Source organism: Oncorhynchus kisutch, linkage group LG2 (assembly GCF_002021735.2).
Source record: "Oncorhynchus kisutch isolate 150728-3 linkage group LG2, Okis_V2, whole genome shotgun sequence".
NCBI classification, from domain to species: domain Eukaryota; kingdom Metazoa; phylum Chordata; class Actinopteri; order Salmoniformes; family Salmonidae; genus Oncorhynchus; species Oncorhynchus kisutch.
In genome coordinates, this window is record NC_034175.2 from 36,080,379 (window position 1) to 36,106,347 (window position 25,969).

General features: G+C 44.5%; 1 protein-coding gene across 1 annotated transcript in view; it reads left to right on the forward strand.

Moving 5' to 3' along the window:
- The window catches only part of spegb (striated muscle enriched protein kinase b), a 123,971-nt gene that overhangs the window by 45,393 nt on the left and 52,609 nt on the right, over window positions 1-25,969 (forward strand). Inside the window, exons 7-12 of the mRNA XM_020453670.2 lie at window positions 7,937-8,103; window positions 8,429-8,517; window positions 18,524-18,699; window positions 20,685-20,945; window positions 21,305-21,463; window positions 21,945-22,134. Coding sequence (XP_020309259.1) covers window positions 7,937-8,103; window positions 8,429-8,517; window positions 18,524-18,699; window positions 20,685-20,945; window positions 21,305-21,463; window positions 21,945-22,134 — 1,042 coding nt within the window. The remainder of the gene's footprint in view (window positions 1-7,936; window positions 8,104-8,428; window positions 8,518-18,523; window positions 18,700-20,684; window positions 20,946-21,304; window positions 21,464-21,944; window positions 22,135-25,969) is intronic.

Sequence of the window (25,969 nt, forward strand, 5' to 3'; positions counted from 1 at the left end):
TATATATACATTGACACTAATTCACATGCACTCTTGAAATATTTTCATATTTACAGTTACCAATATTTAATATCAGAGAGAGAGAGAAACTCAGGATACTAGACAACGAGGATTCTGAGTCAGCTAATATAAATCTCTATAAGTTTGGAACAGTATTGGTACAGGGCAATCACAAACAGATTCAGCTGGACTTTCACCTAATCAAAGAAATAGCCCAGCAGGAGAAGCTCTCCCTTGAGAAAGATACCCCCACCCGAAGCGGGTCAGACCAGACCTCTTCATTACATAAACCCACAGACGAGCCACCCCAAGCAGAAAGTTAACCTCCCAACACAGAGTACTACTCCCTCATTGAAATGAGGAATAAATTCACCCAGCTGGAGGTAAGGCAGGTGGAGCTGGAACAGCAGGTGATTACACTCCAGTCAGGACAGACTCAGACACAGTCCCAACACAACAACACCCCCTTAACTAGACCTGGAGAGCAGGAGGTGGAGATAGACATATCTGCACTCTGTACTGTAGTGAGACAACATCTACAAGAGAAAGAGCAGGAGAAGAACAGAGCACTAGAGGAGAGGATCAGACTGCTGGAGGAGAGGCTGAGGGGAATGGTGTGTGACAGAGAACAACCCATTAGAGAGGTAGCCACTCCCACAGAGAAGCCAGCAGAAAGGCTCACCTCAGCGCCCAACAAAAGTCTCGACACCACAGCAGAACAGTGCACCCCAGACCGTAGCGTCGACAACACAGCGGGACAGACAAAGAACCCCAAGACCAGGGATCCCACCCCTTCTGTGCACCCCCCCCCCCCCCCCCCCCCATGGACCTACACATAAGGACCCATGCCGAGAGGGCCTACATCCAGACCACAACACCACCAGCCACATCCATACCCCCACTCCAACCAATCAACCCCCCCCCCCCCCAAAGTCAACCATCCCCACACCCCATTTAGGCCCCCTCAGACCAGACCTATGCCCCTCCTGCTCACCCCATGCCCCCCACTCCCGCAAAGGGGGCCTGAACATGGAAGTCACACATACGCCCAGACTGTGAGCATGCAAGAAGGGCCAAACCCCACTCTTACACTAGCCCAAGCCAATGGAATACCAGAATACCAGATGCTCAGAAGGTTCTGCTCACATTTACTGGCCTGAGGCCAAACCACACGACCAACAACACTGGACACTTTATGGAACACAAAGCCCTCACTATCTGATCCTTTAATATCCAAGGCTTGAGGTCCTCTGCCTTGGCCTAAAGAGCAAGAACCTGGACTTCATCAAATACATCTGAAATACAAACATTGTCATCCTACAAGAAAAATGGTATAGAGGAGACGGACCCACTGGTTGCCCTCTAGGTTACAGAGAGCTGGTAGTCCCATCCACAAAATTACCAGGTGTGCAACAAGGAAGGGACTCAAGAGGTATGCAAATTTGGTATAGAGCAGACCTAACTCACTCTATTAAATTAATCAAAAGAGGAACATTTTTACAATTAGCTAGATATTCAAAAGGAAATTATCTTAACAGAGAAAAATGTCCTACTGTGTGCTAACTATATCCCCCCCCATTAGAATCCCCATACTTTAATGAAGACAGCATCTCCATCCTGGAGGGGGAAATCAGTCATTTCCAGGCCCAGGGACATGTACTAGTCTGTGGTGACCTAAATGCCAGAACCTGACACCCTCAGCACACAGGAGGACAAACACTTGCCTGGAGGTGACAGCATTCCCTCCCCCATATGCCACCCTAGGCACAACTATGACATCATAACCAACAAAAACGGGTCACAAATCCTGCAGCTCTGTCACACCCTGGGAATGGGTAGCCTTGTGGTTAGAGAGTTGGATTAGTAACCGGAAGGTTGCAAGTTCAAACCCCCGAGCTGACAAGGTACAAATCTGTCGTTCTGCCCCTGAACAGGCAGTTAACCCACTGTTCCTAGGCCGTCATTGAAAATAAGAATTTGTTCTTAACTGACTTGCCTGGTTAAATAAAGGTAAAATAAATAAAAAATGTACATAGTCAATGTTAGGCTTCGAGGGGACTCCTATGGTAGGTACACCTATAGCTCAACCTAGAGTCTCTCAGAGCGTTCAGTTAGCCCACTGACACCCCTATTCAATCACAGCAAAATCACAGTCTACTTCAGCAGAGCAATACTAAATCATGAGGCATCAAAGCCAAAGGAACTGAGTAATATTAAGAAATGCTATAGATGGAAGGAATGTAGTGTGGAATCCTATCAAAAAACTATTTGGCAACAACAAATTCAATCCCTTTAAGACAACTTCCTGGACAAAACGTTCCACTGTAATAGTGAAGATGTAAACTTGGCAGTAGAACATCTCAACAGTATATTTGACGTCTCAGCGTCCCCGTCAAATTTAAGAATTTCAAACAAAAAAACGAAGAAAATGAACAACAATGAAGAATGCAAAAACCAAAGAAAGAAATTGAGAAACCTGTCCATCCAAAAACATATAGACACAGAAACCTGAGTCTATGCCTTCACTATGGTGTATCACTAAAACAATACAGAAATGCACTACGGGAAAAGAAGGAACAGCACGTCAGAAATCAACTCAATGCAATGAAGAATCCACAGACTCTAACCACTTCTGGGAAAATGTGAAAACACTAAACAAACAACAACACAAGTAATTATCTATCCAAAATTAAGATGTATGGGTAAACCACTTATCCAATCTTTTTGGCTCTATAACAAAGAACAAACAGCAAAAAGATATACAGCTGAAGATGGAAGTTTACATGCACCTTAGCCAAATACACTTAAACTCAGTTTTTCACAATTCATGACATTTAATCCTAGTAACAATTCCCTGTCTTGGGTCAGTTAGGATCACCACTTTATTTTAAGAATGTGAAATGTCAGAATATTAGTAGAGAGAAGGATTTATTTCAGCTTTGGGTCAGAAGTTTACATACACTCAATTAGTATTTAGTAGCATTACCTTTAAATTGTTTAACTTGGGTCAAACGTTTCAGGTAGCCCCCCACAAGCTTCCCACAATAAGTTGGGTGAATTTTGGCCCATTCCTCCTGACAGAATTGGTGTAACTGAGTCAGGTTTGTAGGCCTCCTTTCTCGCACACACTTTTTCAGTTCCTCCCACACATTTTCTATGGGATTGAGGTAAGGGCTTTGTGATCGCCACTCCAATACCTCAACTTTGTTGTCCTTAAGCCATTTTGCCACAACTTTGGAAGTATTCTTGGGTCATTGTCCATTTGGAAGACCCATTTGTGAAAAAGCTTTAACTTCCTGATTGATGTCTTGAGATGTTGCTTCAATATATCCACATAATTTTCCTACCTCATGATGTCATCTATTTTGTGAAGTGCACCAGTCCCTCCTGCAGCAAAGCACCCCCACAACACAACTGCCACCCCCATGCTTCACTGTTGGAACATAACAATGGTCATTATGGCCAAACAGTTATATTTTTGTTTCATCAGACCAGAGGACATTTCTCCAAAAAGTACGATCTTTGTCCCCATGTGCAGTTGCAAACCATAGTCTGGCTTTTTTATGGTGGTTTTGGAGCAGTGGCTTCTTCATTGCTGAGCGGCCTTTCAGGTTATGTCGATATAGGACTCGTTTTACTGTGGATATAGATACTTTTGTACCTGTTTCCTCCAACATCTTCACAAGGTCCTTTGCTGTTGTTCTGGGTTTTATTTGCACTTTTTGCACCAAAGTACGTTCATCTCTAGGAGACAGAACGCTTCTCCTTCCTGAGCGGTATGACGGCTGAGCGGTCCCATGGTATTTATACTTGCGTCCTATTGTTTGTACAGATGACCGTGGTGCCTTCAGGCATTTTGGAAATTTTGGATATAAATATGAACCGAACATAACAAAACAAAACATACATGTATTGTGTAACATGAAGTCCTATGATGAAGATCATCAAAGGTTAGTGATTAATTTTATCTATATTTCTGCTTTTTGTGAATCCTCTCTTTGGCTGGAAAAATGGCTGTGTTATTCTGTGAATAGGCACCTACCTAACATAATCGTTTGGTTTGCTTTCGTCATAAAGCATTTTTTAAATCGGATACTGTGGCTAGATTTACAACAAGTGTATCTTTAACATGGTGTAAAATACATGTATGTTTGAGGAATTTTAATTATGGTATTTCTGTTGTTTTGAATTTGGCGCCCTGCAGTTTTACTGTCTGTTGAAGAGGTGGGACGCTACCTACTGTCTCACATACCCTAGATTAACGTCATCCTTAGCTCTGACATCTTCCCCAATATTTGGAACCAAGGACTGATCACCCCAATCCACAAAAGTGGAGATAAATTTGACCCCAATAACTTGTGGGATATGCATCAACAGCAACCTTGGGAAAATCCTCAGAATTATCATTAACAGCAGACTCATACATTGTGAAAACAATGTACTGAGTAAATGTCAAATTTGCTTTTTACAAAATGATCGTATGACAGACCACTTTTTCACCCTGCACACCCTAATTGACAAACAAACAAACCAAAACAAAGGCAACGTTTTCTCATGCTTTGTTGATTTAAAAAAAGCCATTGACTCAATTTGGCATGAGGGCCTGCTATACAAATTGATTGACACACACTTCTTCCCACAGGGCCGTGGGGTGAGACAGGGATGCAGCTTAAATCCCACCCTCTTCAACATATTGACGAATTGGCGAGGGCACTAGAACAGTCTGCGAACACGGCCTCACCCTACTAGAATCTGAAGATAAATGTCTACTGTTTGCTAATGATCTGGTACTTCAGTCACCAACCAAAGAGGGCCTACAGCAGCACATAGATCTTCTGCACAGGTTCTGCCAGACCTGGGCCCTGACAGAAAATCTCAATAAGACCAAAATAATGGTGTTCCAAAAAAGGTCCAGTCGCCAGGACCACAAATACAAATTCCATCTCGACACCGTTTGTCACGCCCTGGCCATAGAGAGGCTTTTTATTCTCTATTTTGGTTAGGCCAGGGTGTGACTAGGGTGGACATTCTATGTCCTTTTTTCTATGTTTTGTCTTTCCATGTCTTGGCCTGGTATGGTTCTCAATCAGGGACAGCTGTCTATCGTTGTCTCTGATTGAGAACCATACTTAGGTACCCCTTTCCCCCACCTGTTTTGTGGGAAGTTTGTCTTTGTTCAGGGCACATAGCCCAAAGCTTCACGGTTTGGTTTATGTTATTAATTTGTCGGCGTCATTTTGAATAAAGAAAAATGTATGCTTACCATGCTGCACCTTGGTCCAGTCCTTCAGCCAGCCGTGACAGAACTTCCCACCACCAACGGACCAAGCAGCATGGTAAGGTGGACTCCTGGCCATGGGAGGACGTTCTGGACGGCAAGGGAGTCTACACATGGGAGGAGATCCTGGCGGGAAGGGATCGCCTTCCATGGGAGCAGGTGGAGGCAGCTAGGAGAGCAGAGGCAGCCGGAGAAAGGAACCAGCGGTATGTGGGAACACGGCTGGCAAGGAAGCCTGAGAAGCAGCCCCAAAAAATGTTTGGGTGGGGGTACACGGGGAGTGTGGCAGAGTCAGGAAGCAGACCTGAGCCAACTCCCCGTGCTTACCGTGGAGAGCATGGGACTGGTCAGGCCCCGTGCTATGGGGTGATGCTCACAGTGTTGAGGCGGAGCATTCACAGACCGGTGTGCTCGGTGCCAGCGTCCCGCATTTGCCGGATGGAAGCTGGCATCCAGCTAGAACGGGTGAGACCAGCTCTGTGCTCGAGGCCACCAGTGCGCCTCCACGGCCCAGTGTATCTGGTGCCTCGGCCAAGGAAGAGGCCTCCTGGATGTCTCCCCAGCCCGGTGAGTCCTGTGCCTGCTCCCAGAGCCAGGTCTTCTGTGTGTCTCCCCAGCCCGGTGAGTCTTGTACCTGCCTCCTGTCCGGAGCCGCCAGAGTCTCCCTCCTGTCCGGAGCCGCCAGAGCGGCGCCACTCAGTCCAGTGGCGCCCTCTACGAGGGTCTTCAGTCCAGGGCCCGCTGCGAGGGTCACCGCTCCAGAGGCACCACCTAAGTGGGCCAAGACTGAGGTGGAGCGGGGTCCACGTCCCGCACCCGAGCCGCCGCCGTAAGAAGGCCCACCCAGACCCTCCCCTTTAGACTCAGGTTTTGCGTCTGGAGTCCGCACCTTTGGGGGGGGGATACTGTCACGCCCTGGCCAAAGAGAGGCTTTTTATTCTCTATTTTGGTTAGGCCAGGGTGGGACTAGGGTGGGCATTCTATGTCCTTTTTTCTATGTTTTGTATTTCTATGTCTTGGCCTGGTATGGTTCTCAATCAGGGACAGCTGTCTATCGTTGTCTCTGATTGAGAACCATACTTAAGTACCCTTTTCCCCCACCTGTTTTGTGGGAAGTTAACTTTGTCTTTGTTCAGGGCACATAGCCCAAAGCTTCACGGTTTGGTTTATGTTCTTCATTTGTCGGCGTCATTTTGAATAAAGAAAACATTTATGCTTACCATGCTGCACCTTGGTCCAGTCCTTCAGCCAGCCGTGACACCGTTGCTCTAGAGCACACAAAAAACTATACATACATGTACCTTGACCTAAACATCAGCACCACAGGTAACTTCCACAAAGCTGTGAACGATCTGAGAGACAAGGCAAGAAGGGCCTTCTATGCCATCAAAGTTAACATAAAATTCGCCATACCAATTAGGATCTGGTTAAAAATACCTGAATCAGTTATAGAACCCATTGCCCTTTATGGTTGTGAGGTCTGGGGTCAACTCACCAACCAAGAATTCACAAAATGGGACAAACACCAAATTGAGACTTTGCATGCAGAATTCTGCAAAAATATCCTCTGTGTACAATGTAAAACACAAAATAATGCATGCAGAGCAGAATCAGGCCGATAACCGCTAATTATCAAAATCCAGAAATGATACGCTAAATTCTACAGCCACCTAAAAGGATTCCCAAATCTTCCATAATAAAGCCAACACCTACAGAGAGATGAACCTGGAGATGAGTCCCCTAAGCATGCTGGTCCTGGGGCTCTGTTCCCAAACAGACCACACAGAGCCCCAGGACAGCAACACAATTAGACCCAAACAAATCATGAGAAAACAAAAAGATAATAACTTGACACATTGGAAAGAATTAACAAAAAAACAGAGCAAACTAGAATGCTGTTTGGTCCTAAACAGAGAGTACAATGTGGCAGAATACCTGACCACTGTGACTGACCCAACCTTAAGGAAAGCTTTGACTATGACTATGCTATTGAGAAAGGCCGTAGTAGGCAGACCTGGCTCTCAAGAGAAGACAGGCTATGTGCACATTGCCCACAAAATGAGGTGGAAACTGAGCTGCACTTCTTAACCTCCTGCAAAATGTATTATCATATTAGAGACACATATTTCCCTCAGATTACACTGATCCACAAAGAATTTGGAAACAAACACCATTTTGATAAACTCCCATATCTAATGGGTGAAATACCACAGTGTGTCATCACAGCAGCATGATTTGTGACCTGTTGCCACAAGAAAAGTGCCACCAGTGAAGAACAAACACCATTGTTAATACAACCCATGTTTATGTTTAGTTTAATTTCCCGTTTGTGTATGTTTACTGTTAATTTTTTTATTTTATTTCACTTTTGTATATTATCTGCTTCACTTGCTTTGGCAATGTTAACCTATGTCTCCCATGCCAATAAAGCACATTAAATTGAGAGAGCAAAACCTTTCTATGTTTACTATTCATGGTTGATTATATCTGTTTTTTTGGACTGGATTCCACATTTCCTAATGACATTTAACTGACACAATAAAAGTAAAGCCTTGTTCACCTTCGGAGGTGGGTTCTCCAGATACTGTGATCACAACATGGAAAGTCAAGTATATTTCCTATTTTATTCTTTATCTGATTATAATGTGTATTTGACAGAGCCTATGCAGGAGCTGCAGGGGACCATTTGTGTTCCTAGGGACATCAGCAGCCCTATCACATCTGATGAAGAGTACCTCAGCCCACTGGAGGAAGGCATGGACTGTGGAAGCCCAGAGCCCAGGAAGATAATTGACACTCGATTCAAGGAGCCTCCTGCCTTCCAGGTGAGACTATAACGCTGCTTCTTTGGTGCCTATCACCTGGCTTTCATTGACTTTCCATTATACTGTAGGACCTTGATGTGGTATACTTGGGGCAAGGGATCAGTATGATATTTGCAATTATATTTTGTTCAATTTTTTTTTATTGGTATTGCAATACACTGGAAATGGATTGAATCTATAAGTTGCTTCTAACTAAATCTGAAGGCGCTGCCTCCATGCAGTGGATGTTCCATATAGTGTAGTTTACATTTTAAAAGTTACAGCATGGAAATTAGTCTGTGTTCTCCGTTCCAATTTAAAACTGGCTCATCATCCTTTTTAACAGGTAACTATGAATGATCAAGAGGTCATTGAAGGTCAACAGGTCACCATGTCTGTCCGAATAAGTGGGCAGCCCAAACCCATGCTTTATTGGTAGGTTTCCTGACTCCATCAAATCCTCAACTCATTCCTCTTTGTTTAATGTGGAACTGACAGCATTTTAGCCAGATTAAATCTTATTCAAATCTGTTCATATACACCCCCAGGTGTTTTTTTTTTGAGAAGCATAAATTCATAGAATTTTTGGGAATATATATATAGTAAGGCATTTGTGTAATGGTTCTCTTTAGGTGAAGTAGAGGCAGACCAAAACGCAGCGTGGTTATATTGATTCATGTTTAATAAAAACAGATAAACACGAACACTACAAAACAATAAACGTGGAAAACCAAAAACAGCCCTGTCTGGTGCAAAACACAGAGACAGGAACAATCACCCACAAACACACAGTGAAACCCAGGCTACCTAAATATGGTTCCCAATCAGAGAAAATGACTAACACCTGCCTCTGATTGAGAACCATATCAGGCCAGACATAGAAATAGACGAACAAGACATCCAACATAGAATGCCCACACAGATCACACCGTGACCAACCAAAACATAGAAACATACAAAGCAAACTATGGTCAGGGTGTGACAATTTGTGAAAATTCTATAGCAATATAGAGTGGGAAAGCGGCCGTACGTTTGCAAAATTAATAGATAATGCAGTAAATAAAACTGAATAAAAACATCTGTCCAGGACAGGAGTCCACGCAGACCGGTGCCATAGCCATAGCCAATCAGAGCTACAGTACGCCTATATGCAAATAAGCCATTTGCCACACGGGCCTGCCATCATTCACTTTGAATTGGGCTGGAAAGTCACCCTGTTGCAGTAGCAACAACGTGACTTTAGATCATTAGAACACATTCGTCAAAAGCCACAAAATGCACCTAAATGGATTTCTGCATGTATGTAAATGCCACTGCAGTCCTCTTACATTTGGAAACTTCACAAACAACCATGAAAAGGTTTGCTCTCTCTCCTTCAGTTACCTATGCACATTAACAACAACAAGATCAAAAACAAATGCTAGCCAGAGCGAGATCAGCTAAAATATAACAAGGGAACATTAGAGAAACCATTTCAAACTTTTTCAGCTAGGTGGCTGTCAGAATTGCACTGATAAACAATTGGGAATAGTAGCCTGCTCGTTGTTCTGCAGCTTGCCTGCCAATGCATGCATGTACCAACCCACGTTTTGACAACTGAATGGGAACTTGCCTGCCTGTCTGCCCACCCTTTTGCTCGATGCCAAATACATTTGATGGACAACTAAGAGATAGGCTAACTGTGTATAACAGTCATTCAAGTTCAGCATAGCAAGCTAGCTAGCTAATGTTAGATGGCATCTTTTTAGCTTGATAAATAAATAGCTAGTTACATACATAGATACGCTAGCTCAGGGGTGTCAAACTCAATCAGTGCACGGGCCATATAAAAATGTTAAAAACTTGCGGACCAGACTTAGCCTATTTGTTTTGTTTTTTAATGTGCAACTCTGCGACCCCAATTGGCCATTGTTTTATTATGAATAAATATAGCACTGGGCCTACAGAGTGGAGCAGCGGTCTAAGGCACTGTGTTGAGGCATCACTACAGACCCAGGTTCGATCCCAGGCTGTTTCACAACTGGCTGTGACCGGGAGACCAATAGGGCGGTGCACAATTGGCCCAGCGTTGTTCGGGTTAGGGGAGGGTTTGGCCGGGGGGGCTTTACTTTTGTCATTGCGTTTTAACAACTCCTAGTGGGGGCCAGTGCGTCTGCAGGCTGAATTCGGTCGTCAATTGAACGATGTTTCCTCCGACACATTGGTGCGGGTGGGTGTTAAGAAGAGTGGTTTGGCGGGTCATGAATCTGAGGACCCATGCCAAATATTTTCCGTCTCCTGAGGGGGAATAGTCGTTGTCGTGCCCTTTTTCATGACTGTCTTGATGTGTTTGGACCATAACAGTTTGTTGGTGATGTGGACACCAAGGAACTTGAAGCTCTCAACCTGCTCTGCTACAGCCCCGTCGATGAGAATGGGGGCGTGCTCGGCCCTCCTTTTCCTGTAGTCCACGATCATCTCCGTTTTCTTGATCACGTTGAGGGAGAGGCTGTTATCCTGACACCACGTTGTCGGTGATCAGGCCTACCACTGTTGTGTCGTCTGCAAATTTAATGATGGTGTTGGAGTCGTGCTTGGCCATGCAGTCATGGGTGAACAGGGAGTACAGGAGGGGACTGAGCACGAACCCTGAGGGGCTCCTGTGTTGAGGATCAGCGTGGCAGATGTTGTTACCTACCCTTACCACCTGCGCGCGGCCCGCCAGGAATTCCAGAATCCAGTTACAAAGGCAGGTGTTTAGTCTAGAGGTCGACCGATTATGATTTTTCGACACCGATACCGATTATTGGAGGACCAAAAAAGCCGATACCGATTAATCGGACTATTTTTTTAAATGACAATTACTACAATACTGAATGAACACTTATTTTAACTTAATATGATACATCAATAAAAATCCATTTAGCCTCAAATAAATAATGAAAATTGTTCAATTTGTTTTAAATAATTCAAAAACAATGTGTTGGAGAAGTAAAAGGGCAATATGTGCCATGTAAAAAAGCTAACGTTTGAGTTCCTTGCTCAGAACATGAGAACATATGAAAGTTGGTGGTTCCTTTTAACATGAGACTTCAATATTCCAAGGTAAGAGGTTTTAGGTTGTAGTTAATATAGTATTTATTGGGCTATTTCTCTCTATACCATTTCTATTTCGTATACATTTGACAATTGGATGTTCTTATAGGCACTATAGTATTGCCAGTGTAACAGTATAGCTTCCGTCCCTCTCCTCGCCCCTACCTGGGCTCGAACCAGGAACACATCGACAACAGCCACACTCAAAGCAGCGTTACCCATCGCTCCACAAAAGCCACGGAGCAAGGGGAATAACTACTCCAAGTCTCAGAGCGAGTGACATTTGAAACGCTATTAGCGCACACCCAGCTAACTAGCTAGCCATTTCACATCGGTTACACTAGCCATTAGGCTGATAGGCTTGAAGTCATAAACAGCGCTGTGCTTGTGAAAATCATAGACTTAATTTTAACATAATAACACAAATAACAAATATGAGCCTTTGGTCATTAATATGGTCGAATCCGGAAACTATCATTTCGAAAACAAAACGTTTATTATTTCAGTGAAATACAGAACCGTTCGGTGTTTTATCTAACGGGTGGCATCCCTAAGTCTAAATATTGCTGTTACATTGCACAACCTTCAATGCTAAGTCATAATTACGGAAAATTCGGGCAAATTTGTTCGCAATGAGCAAGGCTACGCAAACTGTTGCATATACCGTGACTCTGCGTGCAATGAACACAAGAGAAATGAGACAATTTCACCTGGTTACTATTGTCTGCTAACCTGGATTTCTTTTAGCTAAATATGCAGGTTTAAAAATATATACTTCTGTGTATTGATTTTAAGAAAGGCATTGGTGTTTATGGTTAGGTACAGTCGTCCAAAGATTGTGCTTTTTTCGCAAATGCGCTTTTGTTAAATCATCCCCCAGCGTTGCATCGATTATATGCAATGCAGGACACGCTAGATAAATGAGTAATATCATCAACCATGTGTAGTTATAACTAGTGATTATGATTGATTGATTGTTTTTTATAAGATACATTTAATGCTAGCTAGCAACGTACCTTGGCTTCTACTGCATTCGCGTAACAGGCAGGCTCCTCATGGAGTGCAATGAGAGGCAGGTGGTTAGAGCGTTGGACTAGTTAACTGTAAGGTTGCAATATTGGATCCCCCGAGCTGACAAGGTGAAAATCTGTCGTTCTGCCCCTGAACAAGGCAGTTAACCCACCGTTCCTAGGCCGTCATTGAAAATAAGAATGTGTTCTTAACTGACTTGCCTAGTTAAATAAAGCTATAAAAAATATCGGTGCCCAAAAAACTGATTTCTGATTGTCATGAAAACTTGAAATCTGCCCTAATTAATCGGCCATTCCGATTAATCGGTCGACCTCTAGTAATGAGCTTTGAGGACACTATGGTGTTGAACGCTGAGCTGTAGTCAATGAATAGTATTCTCACATAGGTGTTCCTTTTGTCTAGGTGGGAAAGGGCAGTGTGGAGTGAAATAGAGATTGCGTCATCAGTGGATCTGTTGGGTTGGTATGCAAATTGGAGTGGGTCTAGGATTTGTGGGATAATGGTGTTGTTCAAAGCACTTCATGACTGCAGACGTGAGTGCAATGAGTTGGTAGTAATTTAGGCAGGTTACCTTGGTGTTCTTGTGCACAGCGATAAACAAAAGAGATAAATAATATTTGTCCAGCCTTTGCTGCTATGCTTGCAGATGTGCATAATATGCTGCAACCATAATCAAAAAGTAAATAACCCCAAATAACAAAAATGTATAGGTTGTTTTAACATTTAAACTTAAAACATGTTTTTCATTTTTTTGCACTGCATAGATGCATTTCTGTATGGTGCACTCAAAATAAATTGTAGTTGAATAGCATACCTAGGACCTGCTCAAATGTTGCCTACATGTTTCTTTTTTGCATTGTGTTTTGTTGCAGGTTTTGTTTTTTTGTTATTCATTGTCAAGCTTTAAAAACCAAAGCCTGACAGCAACATTTTAGTATCCTAGCTAGTACCTGTGTCACATCTGCTCCTGCCACGCCCTCTAGTGCCCATCCAGTGTCTCCTTGACCTGCCGCCACTTCCCCTGTGCTATCTCACTCTCCCTCTCTCTCTGAGCAGATCCACACTAGCTGCAACCCGTTCCATAATCAAGACCTCTACAAATACTCAGTCCTTCCACTTCCACACTGGCAGATTGTAATCTCTGCTCAGTCAGTCTACGCTTCTAGCTTTTGTTACTATTCAGATCCTGTTACCCTGCTGTGCCTGTTTTCCTATCGGCTACAGTTCTGCCCGCTCTGACTCTGGTCCCTGTCCCACGTCTCATCACCCTGTTACATTGTCCTAGATCCCCCACTCTACTACTCCCTTGGATTCCGCCCCGGACCTGCTTACCCTGTCTCAAACCCTCTCACCCCAGCCTCAGCCTCCGCACCTGATCTCCAGCAACCCTCCCGAGCTTCCCCTGACCTGCACTCCATCTTCCCCTGTGTTCCAATAAATACCTTGGTTATTTCATCCCAGTTTCCTCGTCCTCGTCTGCTCTTGGGTTCCCCTGTTCCACTCCGCGCAAAAGTACAATCTGGCCAAGAACCCAGCAGACTCTCCGACTCTCCACCAAACTCTCGCTGGCCAAGGCGCCCTTCTTGAGCAACATGACCAAGCCCTGAAAGCCCTTCTGGAGCACATCAAGGAGTTTTCACCGGAGTCTGTCTGACCTACAGGGTTGAACCTTTTGCCCAGAGCTCAAACCCGTCCAAAGTCCTTCTTCTCTGCCCCGAGAGCCATTTGTTCAGACTCCCGAGCGCAACCTCGGAGCTTGCAGAGCCTTTTAGTACAATGTTCACTAGTATTTGAGCAACAGCCCTACTCTTATGCTAGCGAAGAGGCCAATATTTCCCTTCCTGGGCCACAGCGGTGTGGGAGAGACAGTCCACATCTCCTACTCCAGATTCACGGAGGAGATGAAGAAAGTCTTTGACCACCCGGTTTGCGGTAAGGATGCCGCTAAACGACAGCTGTACCTCCGTCAAGGCCCCCATAGTGTTGCTGAGATGGCATGTAAGGTTCGCACCCTCGCCCTTGAGAGAGGCTGGAATGAGGAGACCTTCAGGGAGCATTCTGGAACGCACTCACTGAGACCCTCAAGGGTGAGTTGGTGTCCAGGGATGAGCCTGATAGACTTGATGAACTCATCTCTCTCGCTATCCGCATCGACTACCGTCTCCGTGAGCATTGAAGGGAGCTTCTACACCTTCTTCTACACCACGTGCTTCTACACCTGCATTGCTTGCTGTTTGGGGTTTTAGGCTGGGTTTCTGTACAGCACTTTGATATATCAGCTGATGTACGAAGGGCTATATAAATACATTTGATTTTGATTTGATTTGGTAGATAAGGTTGCATGTCCCATAACATCTGCTTCATTGCCTTGCTCTCCTTCTCCGACTGCATCCCATCCCAGGCTCGTCCAGATCCTGAACCCATGCAGCTCGGCCGCGGCCTGTCTCTCTCCGTGGGAGAGGCAAAGACGAATCTGCACTAGGCACTGCCTATACTGTGGCCAGGTTGGTCACTTTGTCTCCACTTGTTCCCTGTGTCCAGCAAAAGAGGGGGATCAGCAGTAGTGGGGATATACTGTTGAGCCAAATTGCCTGCCCATCTTCCCCCAGACCCCTGCTTGAAGGCAACCTTGTGTGGCGGAGCCAGGCTTTTCCTCTGTCTGTTGTCATCGATTCGGGCGCTGACGAGAGCTTCCTGGACCGAGGTGTCGTTACCCAGTTGGGCCTGGACACTGTTCCACTCGATTCACTTCTTGATGCCAACGCTCTCAATGGAATGCTCCTCACTCGTGTCTGTGAGAGAACCGTCCCTATCATCCTGCGTATTTATGGAAATCACCAGGAAAATATCAGTTTCCACATAATTGCCTGTCCTTACACTCCCCTAGTTCTTGGCCATCCATGGTTAAAGCTACACAACCCACAGATTGACTGGACCACCGGAAAGGTAACAAGTTGGGATTAATTTTGTCACTATAATTGTTTACATTCTGCCTTTCCCCCTGCCTTGTCTGTGCCTCAGTTCATTCCAGAACCTCCGGACCTGTCATCAGTTCCTCCCGAGTATCACAATCTAGCTCTTGTATTTAGCAAGCACCACGCCCTGTTGCTACCGCCTCATCGGCCGTACGACTGCGCCATTGACCTCCAGCTTGGAGCTCCTCTCCCCAGTAGCCAGTTGTTTAACCTCTCTCGTCCCAAGCAAGAGGCTATGGAGAGTTACATCCAGGATTCTCTGGCTGCAGGACTTATCAAGCCATCTTCCTCCCCGGTGGGTACTGGGTTTTTCTTTGTGAAGAAGAAGGATGGGTCACTGAGGCCATGCATGGACTTCCCGTGGGCTGAATAATTTCACTGTTAAGAAGTACCCCTTGCCACTCATCAGCTCTGCTTTTGCCCCCTCCATGGTGCCAAACTCGACCTCCGGAATGCCTACCACCTTGTCCTCATAAGAGAGGGGGACGAGTGGAACAAGCTTTTTGTTAAAGCTGAAAAATGGGAGTTCCATGCTGCCACAGTGTCTTTCCTGGGTTATATTATTGCACAGGGACAGTTACTTATGGACCCCGCCAAGGTCATGGCAGTGACAGAGTGGCCTGGGTCCTCCAACCTAAAGCAGCTACAGCGTTTCCTGGGTTTGCACCTTTTTACAGATGTTTCATCTGTAGCTACAGCCGTCTAGCAGCACCTCTCACCACTCTCACCTTCACTCCGTTCCACTGGACGCCTGAGGCAGGCAGCTTTCCTGGAACTCAAGCGTCACTTCACCTCCGACCCGGTCCTTACTCAGCCTGACCCAGAACTCCAGTTCATCTTGGAGGTGGACACCACTGACACCGGTGTAGGTGCTGTTCTGTCTCAACGTTCCCCCTCTGATCAGAATGTCCACCCATGTTTATTCTTTTCCCGTAAGCTCTCACCTGCAGAGAGGAACTTTAACATCGGTAACCAGGAACTCCTGGCAGTTAAGCTGGCTCTGGAGGAATGGTGTCACTGACTGAAGGGCAATGTAAACCCCTTCATCGTGTGGATTGACCATTAAAACCTGTTCTACATCCCGACCGCAAAACGTCTGACCTCCCGGCAAGTCAGGTGGAACTTGTTCTTCGGTAGATTCAATTTCACACTCACTTATCGCCCTGGTTCGAGGATAACCAAGCCTGATGCCCTCTCTCGCCAGTTCACCACCGACAACACGGGTACCAAGCCAGAAGCTATTGTGCCATCCACCTGCATCGTTGCCGTCGTCACCTGGGAGATCGAGTCCCTCATCCTCCAGGCTCAGCAGAACCAGGCTGACCCTGGTAACAATCCTAGTAATGCTCTATTTGTTCCAGATTATGTTCGCTCTGAAGTTCTTCAGTGGTGCAATTCTACCCACCTCACCTGTCACCCTGGTATGAACCGGACCGTCGCCTTCCTGCATCAGCGTTTTTGGTGTCCCACCATGGAGAGAGATGTCTGAGAGTGTGTCTCAGCCTGTACGGTTTGTGCCCGGAACAAAACCTCCACTAAACCCACTTCCAGTATGCTCCGCCCTCTTCCTTTACCCAGTCGTCCCTGGTAACACATAGCTCTGGACTTCGTCACTGGCCTTCCCCCATCTAACGGTAACTCTGTCATCCTCACTGTTATTGACAGGTTTTCCAAAATGGCTCACTTCATTCTCCTCTCCAAGCTACCGTCCTCCAGAGACACTGAGGACCTGTTAGTTTCCCATGTATTTCGTCTACATGCATCCCCACTGACATTGTTTCCGACAGAGTACCCCAGTTGACCTCCCAGGTATGGAGACCCTTCTGTTCAGCTCTTGGTATCAATGTGAGTCTTTCTTATGGATATCACCCCCAGACCAACGGCCAGACCGAACGGGTCAACCAAGAGATGGAGACTGCCCTACGCTGCGTGACCTCTGCCAACCCTTCCTCCTGGAGCGCTCAGCTACCCTGGGTTGAATATGCCCACAACACTCTCACCACCGCCTCGTCAGGTATGTCACCGTTCGAGTGTGCTCTGGGTTACCAACCCTCCCTTTTTCCCCACCCAAGAGGTTGAGTTTGCGGTTCCCTCTGTCCAGGACCATCTGCGCTGTTGTCACCGTACCTGGAGGAAGGGCTGAGGACCCAGTCCCAAGCCAACCGTCGCTGGGCCTCAGCTCCAGTCTATACCCAGGGTCAAAAGGTATGGCTCTCATCGAAGGACCTGGGAGGGATACGCTGGGTGCCTCCCAATCCTTCTGTTTCCCTGCCTGATGCTGTTTCCCTATCCTCTACAGTTCTGCCTGCTCTGACTCTGGTCTTTGTCTCCTGTTTCACGTCTTGTCATCCTGTTACTCTGTCCTGGATCCCCCACTCTACTACTCCCTTGGATTCTCCCCGGACCTGCTTACCCTGTCTCAACCCCTCTCACTCCAGCCTCAGCCTCAGCACCTGATCTCCAGCAACCCACCTGAGCTTCCCCTGACCTGGACTCCATCTTCCCCCTGTGTTCCAATAAATACCTTGGTTACTTTATCACAGTTTCTTCTTCTGAGTCTGTTCTTGGGTTCCCCTGTTTCACTCCGCGTAACAGAATGTGGCATGTGTCTCTACACTTTCCCTCTGCTGCGTGGTTGTGTTTCCTATTCAGCCTTTAAGCCTTGTGTTAGACACATGCACTAGCCCATTAGCCACGTAATGACTGACTTGTGATCATTGCCCTTGCTAGTTTGATTGTATTGACATTCTTAGTCTTACAGTAATTTTTTTCTGAATATTTTGTAATTGTAACTGAAACAGTGCATCCCGAATGGGTGGCGGCAGCAAACAATCTACTAGCCAGCTGTGATTTACAACTTGATAGCAATATTTTTTGGGACTACCAAGAAATGTAAATTATATTATTATTGCTGAATTATGATAATCTTGCATTGAACATCTATTCTGTCAGCAATGCCTTACTGTACGTCATGGAATTTTGAGTCAAATAGAAGCTATTTTCAAAACCTCTTATCAAGTTCTTTTTTTAAGCATAAACTGGGAATTTGATATTTTTGACTGATATTATGATTGTCTTTTTGTTTCATATGTGCAAAGTAGTTAAAACGCTGTCAATTCCACTTTAAGCCTGCCGTAACATATACAGGATATTGTTAATATTGAAAAACACTAGTCACACATATCTTGTCATTAGTGTTTTGTGCATGCTCCACGTTGTCATGGTTCACATTGGCAAGACAATGGTTGCTAGGTTTCTGTTATCTTTATGAAACCAATATACTCCTGTTCACAGTACATTGTAATACATCTGGAAACATCTGGAAACATTTCTAAATATAGAACTCTCCCTTGGTTCAGGCTGAGGGACAGGATGACGATAAAAACAGACTTGCGCCACACTGTGCGTGAGACTGAGGACGGCACTTTTGAAATGACCATCAACTCACCCCAGAAGTTGGACACAGGAGTGTACACCTGCAAGATCATCAACGAGTATGGAACAAAGCAATGTGAATGCAAACTGGAAGTGAAAGGTACAGTAATTGGTTGTTTTTTCTATTTCCAATTCCTCTCTTTGCTGTAAGCCAATCAAATAATACATAACATTGGATAACAATTTGTGTGAGCTACTGTATGTACAGTTGAAGTAGGAAGTTTACATACACTTAGGTTGGAGTCATTAAAACTTGTTTTTCAACCACTCCACACGTTTCTTGTTATCAAACTATAGTTTTGGCAAGTTGGTTAGGACATCTACTTTATGCATGACACAAGTAATTTTTCCAATAGTTGTTTACAGACAGATTATTTCCCTTATAATTCACTGTATCACAATTCCAGTGGGTCAGAAGTCTACATACACTAAATTGACTGTGCCTTTAAACATCTTGGAAGATTCCAGAAAATGATGTCATAGCTTTAGAAGTTTCTGTTTAGGCTAATTGACATAATTTCAGTCAATTGGATGTGTTTTTTATTTATTTATTTCACCTTTATATAACCAGGTAGGCCAGTTGAGAACAAGTTCTCATTTACAACTGCGACCTGGGCAAGATAAAGCAAAGCATTGCGACAATGACAACAACACAGAGTTACACATGGAATAAACAAATGTAGAGTCAATAACACAATAGGAAATAATCTATATACAGTGTGTGCAAATGAGGTAAGATTAGGGAGGTAAGGCAATAAATAGGCCGTAGTTGTGAAGTAATTACAATTTAGCAATTAACACTTAAGCGATTGGTGTGCAGAAGACGAATGTGCAAGTCGAGATAATGGGGTGCAAAGGAGCAAAAAAATAAAAAATATATATGGGGATGAGGTAGTTGGATGGGCTATTTACAGATGGGCTATGTACAAGTGCAATGATCTGTGAGCTGCTCTGACAGCTGATGCTTGAAGTTAGTGAGGGAGATATAGTGAGGGAAAAAAGTATTTGATCCCCTGTTGATTTTGTACGTTTGCCCACAGATAAAGAAATGATCCGTCTATAATTTTAATAGTAGGTTTATTTGAACAGTGACAGTGATTATTGAAAATAAGAATTTGTTCTTAACTAACTTGCCTAGTAAAATAAATAAAAATGTGTGTCTGAAGGCAGTGTATTCCAGACAGCTCTCACAGAGAATGCGGATTTACTAAAGGTGCTTTTCCTTAAGGGAACTATACAGTCACCTCTCATGGCAGACCTTCTGGATCTGCTGCCATATGTTTGAGTTTTCTGTTTAACAAAAATACTGAGTGGAGGGGGAGCCAGGCCACTTAGGATCTTGAATACAAGACATGCGTCGGTGTATTGCACAAGATTTTCCCAACTCAGGAGCTCATGCTTTCTGAGGATGTAACAGTGATGATGGCTATTGGGCTTCCTGTCAAGCACTTTGAGAGCCTGTTTGTAGACAGACTGAGTAGGTTTTAATGTTGTACAGCAAGCTTGGGCCCAACTAGTCAAGCAATATGTGAAGTGGGGGAGTATCATAGATTTGAAGTACAGTTTTGCTACCTCTGTAGTCAAATAATTTCGTATAAATCGGAAATTAGCTAGGTTGAATTTGATTATCTGAATGACCTTTTTCACATGCTTTTTAAAAGAGAGGTTGGAATTATGATGCCACGGTACTTAAAATCAGATACCACCTGGAGCTTCTCCCCTGACACATAGACTTCTGGTTCAGTAGCATCTGTTGCCCTCTTTGTGAAGACGATGCAAACAGTTTTTTTCACATTGAGATGCAAACACGAGTCACTGAGCCCCTTTGTACATGGACCATTACAGTAGTGAGTTCTTGTGCAGCTTGTTAATATAAGCTATAAACTCATGTCATTCATTACAACATCCTTTATAATGTTATATAGATCATTGACTATCATGCCTTATAAGACTAAAATGCATGACGTATTATTCCCCCGCTTTGAAAACGCAGGTGATATTTTAAATATCACTCTGCACACTGACAGATGACGAACATGAAACAGGGTTGACAGAATATTAACTCTTGTCCTGTGCATCCCATAGTGCCCCCGGTGGAGCCAGGCCTCACCATCATCCGTCCAGTGAAGGACATTACGGCGGATGCCGGCGAGACAGTCATGTTTGAGTGCCACGTAATTGGACCACTGGACACAGACGTCGATTGGCTAGCAGATGGGAAGCTGATCCAGCCGGCTCTGCTCAACTGCAAAATGCATTTTGATGGGAAGAGGTGCAGGCTGCTCCTCAACTCAGTGCATGAGGATGACAGCGGCATGTATACGTGCAAACTGACCTCGGCCAAAGGTGAACTCTTAACTGCACTGTCACCCACTTCACTGGTTCTCTTCATCTCTAGGGTCTTGCAAGAAGAGTCATGCTCTTCATTTTCATTCATGTCGGTAGAATAACCAAACGTTTCCTCTATTTTAAACACACTTTTAATCTTGGTATATCATTAGATAATATACATACACACTATATAGATGAATAAATGTGTAGTTAGGAATAAGTCATCAACTTCCCAGAATCAAATTGTAACTCTTGAAATAAGTTGAATGACCATTGAATTAATAAACCGGTATTGTACATTTTCTTGCTTTCTTTTCCTTTTCAACTTAATTTTCAAGTTCGTTGCTTTACTTTGGTCTTTACTTTCGTTTTAGAGGAACTGACCTCGAGTGGCCAACTCAAAGTCATTCCTTCCATCGAGCCCCTATTCACCCGTAAACTGGACGTCTTAGAGGTGATCGAGGGCCGTAACGCCCGGTTTGACTGCAAGGTCAGCGGAACACCACCTCCCAGAGTCAGCTGGGGACATTTCGGTAGGAGATGTTCACTATGTTCATTATGTTCCCCAAGCCTGGTCCCAGATCTGTTTGTGCTATGTAGCCAAACATGACAATAACCATAGGAGGACAAACAGCCATTGTCTCCATAGTGATTTTATTGGCAAAACCATATAATTGTGCACACTGCAAACAAGTATAACAGTAATAATTACTATGTAACAATGTGTACCTGCACTGTCAGTGGAGTGGATATACAGCACAACACAGATTTGGGACCAGGCTAGTTTACCACCAAATTAGCTCTTATTGCTATTCAAGAGCATACAGTAGTTTACACGGTTGTTCAGGGTCAATTTAATCATGTATGAACCTGTATATTTACATCTACATTGACAGTGCAGGTGCACATTGTTACATTACTAATGTTATACTTGTTTGCAGCATGTACAATTTGAAGGTTTTGCAAATTAAATCACTATGGAGACGATGTCTGTATGTCCTCTTCTCTCCTCAGACCATACACTTGTAGAGAGCGATGATGTGCGTATCTTACAAGAGGGAGGTCGTCACTCCCTCATCATCTCTCATGTCACCAATGAGGACGAGGGCTTTTACACGGTCATCGCTCGCAATCCACATGGCGACGCCGAGAGCTCCGCTGAGCTCTATGTCCAGGAGCCCAGACCTGCTATCTCATCTCAAATGTAGGAACACACTTACAACCTACAGTCCTCACCATACAGATTTAGGATCTTAATTTGATCACTCTTTTGTTGCTGAGAATTGTCCTGCAGTGCAGGAAATGCAAACGTGTAGTGTATGAAAGTTTAAAAATGCACTAACACTTTACATTAAGTTGTCCCTATTACTATGTAACTAACACAGTAATGACTGTGTTAACAATATAGTAGTTACATAGTAAAAACCTATGTAATTACATGGTAATAGGGTTGTTGAGGAATCAGTTATTACACAATTGGAAGAAGGAATGTGTAATTACACATTCAGTTGTTGGTTACTCCACAGTTGTAACTACTGATGTTATTAATCCCCTAAGGTCGATGGCCGAGCCCCCACGAAATCGAATTACCATAATACAAAATTCCCCATTAAAATCTGTCCGTTTAAGGTAGATATGTTTTTTTGTTCATAGGATACATCTAAATCCACCGCATCTGCTTATGCCGCACTTCCAAATCTGTGGTCAAAGGTGACAGAGCGAGAGCGGTGTTTGTCAGACCATGAGACAAAATTGTCTGTAGCGTCCGAACCCTCTATGGAAAGATGAGACGGTCACAAACACGACGGTATTCTCCGTTTTGGCTCAAAGGCCGTACCGAATCAAGTGTAATGTAACAATGTACTTACATAGGATATACTCGTAACTCTCATGTAGCTACTCGGGATCAAGCAACTTAATGTAAAGTGAAACCCAGTAGGGTGTAACCTCTATAATTACTATGTGGTTACAATGTAACAACCTTTGCAGACAATAGGCTAACCAGGAGAAATTAACAGACAGGATAACATTAAGTTTAACCCTTTATGTTACATTGTATTTACAATTAAGCAATATTTAACAACAAACTCTCTAATTACAAGGGATATACATTTATTTACAATGTACTTAATGTAAAGTGAAGTGCCATTTTAATTACTATGTAGTTACATGTGCGTACCGTTAGGATGCATGGGGAGATAGTAGCTCAGTGATGTACCATCTAAACTGTGATTATATGTAGAAGCCAGACAACATGGTTTATATTAACCCTTTAAAAGCGATAAATAAATATATCCACAAGCAACCAGGAGAGAGTGAGTGGTCAGTTATACACAAAAGGGAAACAGTCTTTCAGTAAAACGACACTGAGACTCAAACCTTCCCTTAGAGGAAAAGAAAAATACTAACTATTAGATGCAAATGAGAGCAACGGACAGCTGAAGGAAATCCAGGAAAACATAACTAAAATGCTCTGGTAGAACACCAAAACAAACAATCTGTTGTTAAAAATGTAGATTTGCTTGAAAGGAAAGTAGCCTATCGTGCCAGATATGCATATACAGGGCGGAGTGTGGATGAAAAGACAACAAAATGGACCTTCTGGAAACAATGGTGCAAACTTTAGAAGATTAACTGGATCAGCTAGAAAACAGATCGAGACAAAATAATATGAGAATATTGTCCTACATGATTAAGCTGATATCGGAGGAGCTTGGCATGGATGTATCCCCAGAGGATCAGGAGAAAAACTCTAAATACCCTTGCATGGTAACCTTTTAAGATGCGGAACTATCAGACCAAAGTCAACATTCTGACGGCACATGGGGACAATGAGATCAAGGTCCAGGGCCGGTCCATTCGATTCTTCCAGGACCTGTCTTCTAGACTGAGAAAAAACGCAAGCAATTCATTCCGATCAGACATTCACTGGAGGAAAAATGAGTCAAGTCTCAACTCCAATTCCCGGCAGTACTGCGGGTATGGAAGGGAACACAGAGAATGGAGTTCACAAGCACTAATGAAGCCCTGAACAGGCTGTAGCAAACCCTTTTCAGTTGAGAGAGAGCCCAGTGCCTTGAGGAGCGATAGAGGAAAAACAGATAAGAACAATAGGCTACAGACAGTGATGCCCAAGACCTGTTTATCATAAATTGAGACAATATTCCTTCCCCCTCCTCACACAACAATCTGGACTATTGTCCACAAGTAACTGGTCTTCTCTAGGAAGTAATGCCAAAAATAGCCGATGCCAGTGAAATGCATGGTACATTAGGGCTGGTATTGGTCAACCCAGAGTCGATTGTTCTTTCGACAGTGCCTTGCAAAAGTATTCATCCCCCTTGCCGTTTTTCCAATTTTGTTGCATTACAACCTGTAATTAAAAATTATTTTTATTTGGATTTCATGTAAAGGACATAAACAAAATAGTCCCCCAAAAAATCTAAAACATTTAAAACGGAAAAGTGGTGTGTGCATATGAAGCCCCTAAATAAGATCTGGTGCAACCAATTTTACCTTCAGAAGTCACATAATTAGTTAAATAAAGTCCACCTGTGTGCAATCTAAGTGCAATCTAAGTGTCACATGAGTATATATACAACTGTTCTGAAATGCCCCAGAGTCTGCAACACCACTAAGCAAGAGGAAACACCAAGCAAGAGGCAATATGAAGACCAAGGATGTCACGCCCTGGTCTTAGTATTTTGTGTTTATATATTTGTTTGGTCAGGCCAGGGTGTGACATGGGGTTATTTTGTGTTGTGTTGTGGTATTGGGGTTTTAGTAGGTATTGGGATTGTGGCTGAGTAGGGGTGTCTAGCATAGTCTATGGCTGCCTGAGGCAGTTCTCAATCAGAGTCAGGTGATTCTCGTTGTCTCTGATTGGGAACCATATTTAGGTAGCCTGGGTTTCACTGTGTGTTGTGTGGGTGATTGTTCCTGTCTCAGTGTGTTTGTATTCACCAGACAGGCTGTATAGGTTTTCACATTTTCCGTTTGTTGTTTTTGTATTGATCGTATTCGTTTTCATTAAACATGTATCGAACTAACCACGCTGCATTTTGGTCCGACTCTCCTTCAACGGAAGAAAGCCGTAACAGAATCACCCACCACACACGGACCAAGCAGCGTGGTGACAGGCAGCGACAGCAGAAGCAGCGAAAGGAGGAATGGACATGGGAAGACGTTTTGGATGGCAAAGGTTGTTACACTTGGGAGGAGATACTGGCTGGAAGAGATCGCCTCCCATGGGAACAGGTGGAGGCACTTAGGAGAGCAGAGGCAGCCGGAGATAGGAGCCGACGATACGAGGGAACACGGTTGGCAAGGAAACCCGAAAGTCAGCCCCAAAAATGTATTGGGGGGTGGCTCAGGGAGAGTGTGGCAGAGTCAGGGTTCAGACCTGAGCCAACTCCCCCTGTTTATCGTGAGGAGCAGCGATCAACTTCTGGACTTGGGAGGAAATATTGGACGGAAAAGGACCCTGGGCACAGCCTGGTGAATATCGACGCCCCAAAGAAGAACTGGAGGCGACGAAAGCGGGGAGGCGCTGGTATGAAGAGGCAGCACGGCGACGCGGATGGAAGCCCGAGAGTCAGCCCCAAAAATGTATTGGGGGGGGCTCACAGGGAGTATGGCTACGCCAGGTAGGAGACCTGCGCTAACTTCCTGTGCTTACCGGGGGGCTAAAGAGACCGGGCAGGCACCGTGTTATGCTGTGGAGCGCACGGTGTCTTCAGTGCGGGTGCATAGCCCGGTGCGGTACATACCAGCTCTTCGTATTGGCCGGGCTAGAGTGGGCATCGAGCCAGGTAAGGTTGGGCAGGCTCGGTGCTCAAGAGCTCCAGTGCGCCTGCACGGTCCGGTCTATCCAGTGCCACCTCCACACACCAGTCCTCCGGTGGCAGCTCCCCGCACCAGGCTACCTGTGCATGTCCTCTACCCAGTGCCAGCACCACGCACCAGGCCTTCAGTGCGCCTCGCCTGTTTAGCTACATGCTGCTTAATGGCAAATAAACCTGGTTAATATCTCGCAGCTC